The 6,000-nt window shown below is 40.9% G+C and overlaps 1 protein-coding gene across 1 annotated transcript in view; it reads left to right on the top strand.

The window, feature by feature from the left end:
• The first annotated feature begins 1,844 nt into the window (after window positions 1-1,844).
• Window positions 1,845-6,000, top strand: part of mttp (microsomal triglyceride transfer protein) — a 62,255-nt gene continuing 58,099 nt past the window's right edge. The window contains exon 1 of the mRNA XM_043674459.2: window positions 1,845-2,059. Within this exon, the coding sequence (XP_043530394.2) occupies window positions 2,002-2,059 (58 nt within the window). The 5' untranslated portion in view covers window positions 1,845-2,001. The remainder of the gene's footprint in view (window positions 2,060-6,000) is intronic.

Below are 6,000 nucleotides of genomic sequence, written 5' to 3'. Positions count from 1 at the left end.
GATGTCAGAGACAGGTTCTTTACTCAGAGAGTGGTAAAGGCGTGAAATGCCCGGCCCGCCAATGTAGTTAACCTGGCCAGATTAAGGGCATTTAAACAATCCTTGGGTAAGCACGTGGATGATGGTGGGATAGTGTAGGGGGATGGGCTTATATTAGTTCATGGATTGGCGCAACATCGAGGACTGAAGGGCTTGTTATGCACTGTACCGTTCTATGTTTACTGTTCTCTGATGTGGTGATGATATAAGCTTGTCTCTTAAAAATAGACTGCACTCTAGAATTGAGACACAACACAACAGGTTTTGAGTCTAATAGGTCTTTACCTTTGGAATAGATTCATCCTGTTTTTTAACTTCTGTGAACATTTTCCTTGATATTTGTTACCCATCCCCCATCCTGATTCCTGTTCTGTATGGGATACTCCCACCACAGCCAACCCATCTTTAACTATTCGCACTTCTTGTTAGCACCTATTCAACATTTACCTGTCTCCTGGCTTATCACCAGAAATCACCTTTTCTGCTTCCCTTTATTTTCTCTCCCTGGGCACTGTCTCCATCTAATCCACTCATTGCTATCCCCTGACACCCCCACCCACACCTGCTGTCATCAACATAATGCTATTATTTCCCTGCTGCTTTCAGTTCTAAATAAGGGTCACTGGACTGGAAATATTAGCACATTCACTCTCTCTCCACAGATGCTGTCAGACCTGCTGAGTTTCTCCAGCACTTTCTGTTCCTTTTCCATCTAATGCTCCTGAACAGCTGTGGCTCAGTTGGTAAATGACTCACCTCAGAGTCAGAAGGTTGTAGGTTCATGATCCACTCCAGAGATTTAAGCACAAAATTTAGAACTGGTGCTTCCAATGCAGCACTGAAGGAGTGCTGCTCTGCTGGAGGTAGTGATTGATTGAGGTGTTAAATAGCAGCTACATCTACCTTTAAAGTGGACCTATTTCAAAGGAGTAGTGCTGGTCAGTATTCATTTATTCATTCAGGGGATATGGATGTTGCTGTATGGTTAGTATTTATTGTCCTTCCATAATTGTCCTAGAGTAGATGATGATGAGTGGCTTTCTTGAAGTCCATATGGTGTAGGAACACTCACAGTGCCCTGAGGGAATTTTGACCCAGTGACAGTAAAGGCACAGTGACATATTTCTAAGTCAGGATGGTGAGCGGCTTAAAGGGGAACTTGCAGGGAGTAGTGTTCCCATGCAATGCCACACCCACTGTCAGCAAGTGAGATTATCACACTCATTTGGGGTGTGTTTCAGGTAATTTAAATGACTGCAACGTTGCACCAGTGACTACATTTTAAAAGTACTTATTTACCTGTGTAGAAGGATTTCCTATAGTCAAGAAAAGTTCTATATGAATGCAAGACTTCTTTTTCTCGAAAGGATCACACCCAATATTGCTTGGCCTTGTCCAAGGTAAAGCAGCTAGCTGTAATTCTGAGTGAGATCAGTGATTTGAAGCTGCCACTAAGATTTTACCCATTACCTTTGACATGTTTCAAAGACCCTTTTCAAACCCACCACATTAAATCCTACCACGTTCAGTTCTGTGAAATGGACAGAATGTAACACTGGAGAGAATGTCAAAAGCTTTGCATTCTTGATTCACATTCCTAGAGCGAATGTGAAGTATCATGTACCTTCTCTCTGTCGGATGGAATGAGAGCTCAGAATGTTTTCTTGGTCCAATCAGTTTCTGTGTCAGGATCTGTATAAAATCATTGCTGATTAATATTTAACTCTAGGACTTAGAACCACAATGTGGAGTTTGGAACCTGACCTCTGTTCCATCTAGATAAACGTTAAAACCTTCTGCCCTAACTTTTTCAGTGGCTCCCTTCTCCAGAGCCGATTTGATTTTGTGAGTGCCCCTCCAAGCCACTCACCTCTCCCTCCACCTCTGTCTTTTTGATACGTTGGCATCTTCTTCGAGGCTGCACCTTCTAATTTCTCCTGCCTGGATACACGGTGTTGAAAAATGTCAACACTTGGGGTGCTGCTAATCCTGCTGATCTCGTCTTCAATTTCTGCAAAACGTGAGTACATGTAATTGGTGTTTTTTTCTTGGTATTTTCTGTGTGTACTGAAGTCTGCAAATGCAGTGTCCTGCAGCATTTATCCTAGCCAGTGTTTCTATCTAATTCCGGATCCTTTCCCTATCTTTCACAATTAATGAGGCACAAGGACAATTATTGCCGAAATAACAGTTGAGTCATTTGCAGCCAATACATTGCTACTTGTGTCAAACATTTCGCTCTGTTGTTCTGTTGTCGTTTGGAAGATTAGAGATTTACTTGTTGGGCATTGAGGGGGGATCCAATATCTCTAATATAGAATTCAGGAGAAGTCTCTTTACTGGGAGACTTGTGGGAATGAGGAATTCACTGGAATACCAGTTTAGATAAGTAGATGAATTAAGGTGAGAGAAGCTGATGAGCTTGCAGTTGAGAGGATTTAAAGGTTATGCTGATAAACTGAGTTGAACTGAGCTGAGATTTTTGATTTGATTTGTTATTGTCACATGTACCTAGGTACAGTGAAATGTTTTTGTGTTTTGTATGCAGCACAGACAAATCATACCATATAAAATGCATGAAGGTATTAAAACAGAGCAAGAAATACAATGTTACAGCTACAGAGAAGGCAGACAGAGCGCGAGATCGACATTAAATTTAAAATTTGAGAGGTCCATTCAGAAGTTTATTAACACCAGGGAGGAAGAGATGAGGCTCTTGCAGAACTTAAGGTGACAGGTGGGCAAGTTAGGCCAAACTGTTGTCTTCCTGCTGTTAGTTCGATTCAATTCCTTAACATGGAATCAAAGAGACCTATCTGGGCTGAATGGTCTTTATTTTGGTTTTGCGCTTTATTTTTTTCCCTTCTGACTTGAAGCTACTGTGTTCATTTGTTAGTAGGAGCCAATGAGAACATAAAAAGTTATTTTCACTTACACAAGGATATAAAATCACACAAATCGCATGCCATAAAAGTTGGGCAGAACATTCCTTCACAGTATCCAGCATATACGAACATAAAAGTAGGGGCATGAGCAGGCCATTCAGCTCCTCAAGGCTGCTGTGTCATTTGATAAAGCCATAGCTGTTCAATGCAATGTTACTCCCTCAACCCCTACACCCTTGTCAATCAAGTATCTATCTCACTTAACTTTAGAAATCATCAATGATGCTACCTCTATTGCCGTCAAATGGTCAAGATTCTTCAGACATACATAAATTGAACTGTGAAAATAGTTTCAGGGTTGTTATGATCTCAAATTAGGGGGAAAGAGCTGAAGCTTAAGAAAGATAAGTTTGGATTTAATTACATTACACAGAAGGTTACGAATTTGGTGAATGGGCTGTTCATGGAAGCAGATATTGTGCAAAGCACTACAGGAGAATTGGATAGATATTTTAAGGAGTATAGGACAGAGTGTTTTGATGTTTGAGATGGCCATAATTTGCAGTCTTTTCTGGTCATTTTTTTCCAAGTTCCCACAACTTTCAAAACGTTTTAGAATTAATTCACAGGATGTGGATGTTGTTGGCAATGCCAGTGTTTATTGCCCATCCCTAAATTTGCTGGAGTAGATGGTTGTGAGCCACCTACAGCTGGGTGGCTTGTTCTGTAGTTGAGTCAGCTACATTGCTGTGGACCTGGTGGTCCGATAGGCCAGACTGGGAAAGGGTGACAGATTTCCATCCCTGATTGGCATGAATGAATGAGATGGACTTTTCTCCAATCTGATAATTTCAGAGTCACTACACCCAGCCTAGCTTTCTCATTTCAGGTTTATTTATTTAATTAAATTCCTGGCTGTTGTGGTGATATTTGAACCCATGTCTAGACTTTGGAATTATTTGTATAAAAATTATTCTGTTTGTCAATATACCTCCACCAACTGTAAATCAGGTAGTGGCTCGAAGCTATTGCAAATTGAACATGACTGTGATTTGAGTCTAGGAAGAGTCTTGTCTAAGTATGCGAATATGGATTACATCTCCTTTAACTGTACATTGGATTTAAAGGCTTTAGAATCATGGTGTTTTACAGCATCATACAATTCAAAGTGCAAAATTCAACTAGTTTCACACTCAATCACCTTGTCCCTTTGAATTTTTTCTTTCCAAGTATTGATCCAACTCGCTTTGAAAATTATTAATCAATCTGCTTTCCACATCATTTCAGGTAACACACTCAAACAACCTGCTGTATTAAAATATTACATTGCAGTTTCTTTATATAACTCTGTTTGAGAATCTTGGGGGAGGTTGGAAGAACGTGATGTTACAGCCTAGGGTCAAGAAGAATATTATAGCCTTGTGTTGTGGATATATGCAAATGTATTAATATGTGTTTGAAAAAATAAGACTTTCCTCCTAGCTGTATCATTTATGGACCACCTTCAGCCTTTTTAATAAGTACTCTTCCTTTTTGTTTTCCTATAACACATTGTCCTTAGTTAGACTTTAAGGGGTATGACTTAGAGCTGTGCTTGCATGTCTCTTGAGCCTATCAGCCTTTGGGACATGGTTTCTCTCCCAGTGATTACAGCTAGAACTTTCCCCTGGGTTGTGCAGCTATAATTGCAAACCCAGTGTGTGGGTGTAGGTTCTGGGTGTGGATGGGGGAGACTGTGGGTTAGTTGGGTTAGCGTTTGGTAGTGGGGGAGGGGGCAAGGCTTAAACAAAAACAAAGTACTGCAGATGGTGGAAATCTGAAACAAACACAGGGAACAGCTGGAAAAACTCAGCAGGTCTGGCAGCACCTGTGGAGAGAGAAACAGAGTTAATGTTTCAAGTCCAGAATGACTTCTCTTCAGAACTGAAAGGAGCTAAAAATTAGTTTTGTTCAAACTTTCAACAGAAGTGGACGAGGGTCAAAGGTGACAGCGGTAGTAGTGCTCCAATGCAAAAGGCAAAGGGGTTGTTAAACAATAACACGGAGTGCAGTGGTTCAAGAAGACTTCACTGCCACCCTCTGAAGGGCAATTAGGAATGGGCAATAAATGCTGGCCAGCAATGCTCACATCCTGTGAGTAAATGAAATAAAACAAAACAAAACCCTTTGACTTTTGCACTGGGTTTCCACGCCATCTGTTACCTTCTCCCCTCCTCTGCCAAATGTATTTGTTCTGTAGAAGAGTGGTACTGGATTTACAATGTTAACTGTGTTTTCTCCAATAATGATAATGCTTAGGTAGATTTCTGAAGATGCTGAATCACATCTGCCCACTTTGTGTTATTTCCCCAACAATTACTTACAGGTTTCCTGTGAGCTGGCTATACAGACCAAACATGGACTTACACAAAAGTTGCAGTATGGAATCAGACCATTTGGCCCATCCATGTCAGTATTTACATTCCACACGAGTCTCCTCTCATTTTTGATTAACAAGGGAGTCAAGGAATATGGTGGTGCTGACAGGAAAGTGGAGTTCCAGCCATAATCAGATCAGCCTTGCTCACATTGAATGGTTGAACACCTCAATGGGCTGAATGGCCTACTCCTGCTCCAACTTGATCAAAATATCCTTCTAGTGTTCTCTGTCTTGTGTGCTCATCTGGATTCCCTTTACATGGAGCTATGCTGCTTGCTTCAACCACTCACTACAGAGAGTGGGTTCCACATTGTCACCATCCCCTGGGTAATGACATTTTTTCTGATTTGTTTATTGGACCTCTGGGTGACCAACTTACCTTTTACTGGCCCTCATCTTGCACTCCCCAGTTGAGAAATTGAAACATCTTCTCTATGTTTCCCCCAATAAGCTGCTTCAAAAAGTACATCCTTTATTCAGTCAACTTTGGAGATAAGAGCCCCACAATCTTCAGCCTTTCCTGATAATTTGAACCTCAGAGTGTGGCAAGGATCAGAGAAATTTGCAATTGATTTTATTTAAGATGTACCATTCTTGAGAAAGTAATTGATAATTTTTGGAGAGTAATAGCATCAAGAAACATGGAGATAGTGCAGG

This window comes from Chiloscyllium plagiosum, unplaced genomic scaffold (genome assembly GCF_037043375.1).
Source record: "Chiloscyllium plagiosum isolate Xiang-an unplaced genomic scaffold, Cpla_swu_hap1 HiC_scaffold_36, whole genome shotgun sequence".
Lineage (NCBI taxonomy): Eukaryota > Metazoa > Chordata > Chondrichthyes > Orectolobiformes > Hemiscylliidae > Chiloscyllium > Chiloscyllium plagiosum.
This window is presented reverse-complemented; position numbering and strand designations above follow the sequence as displayed.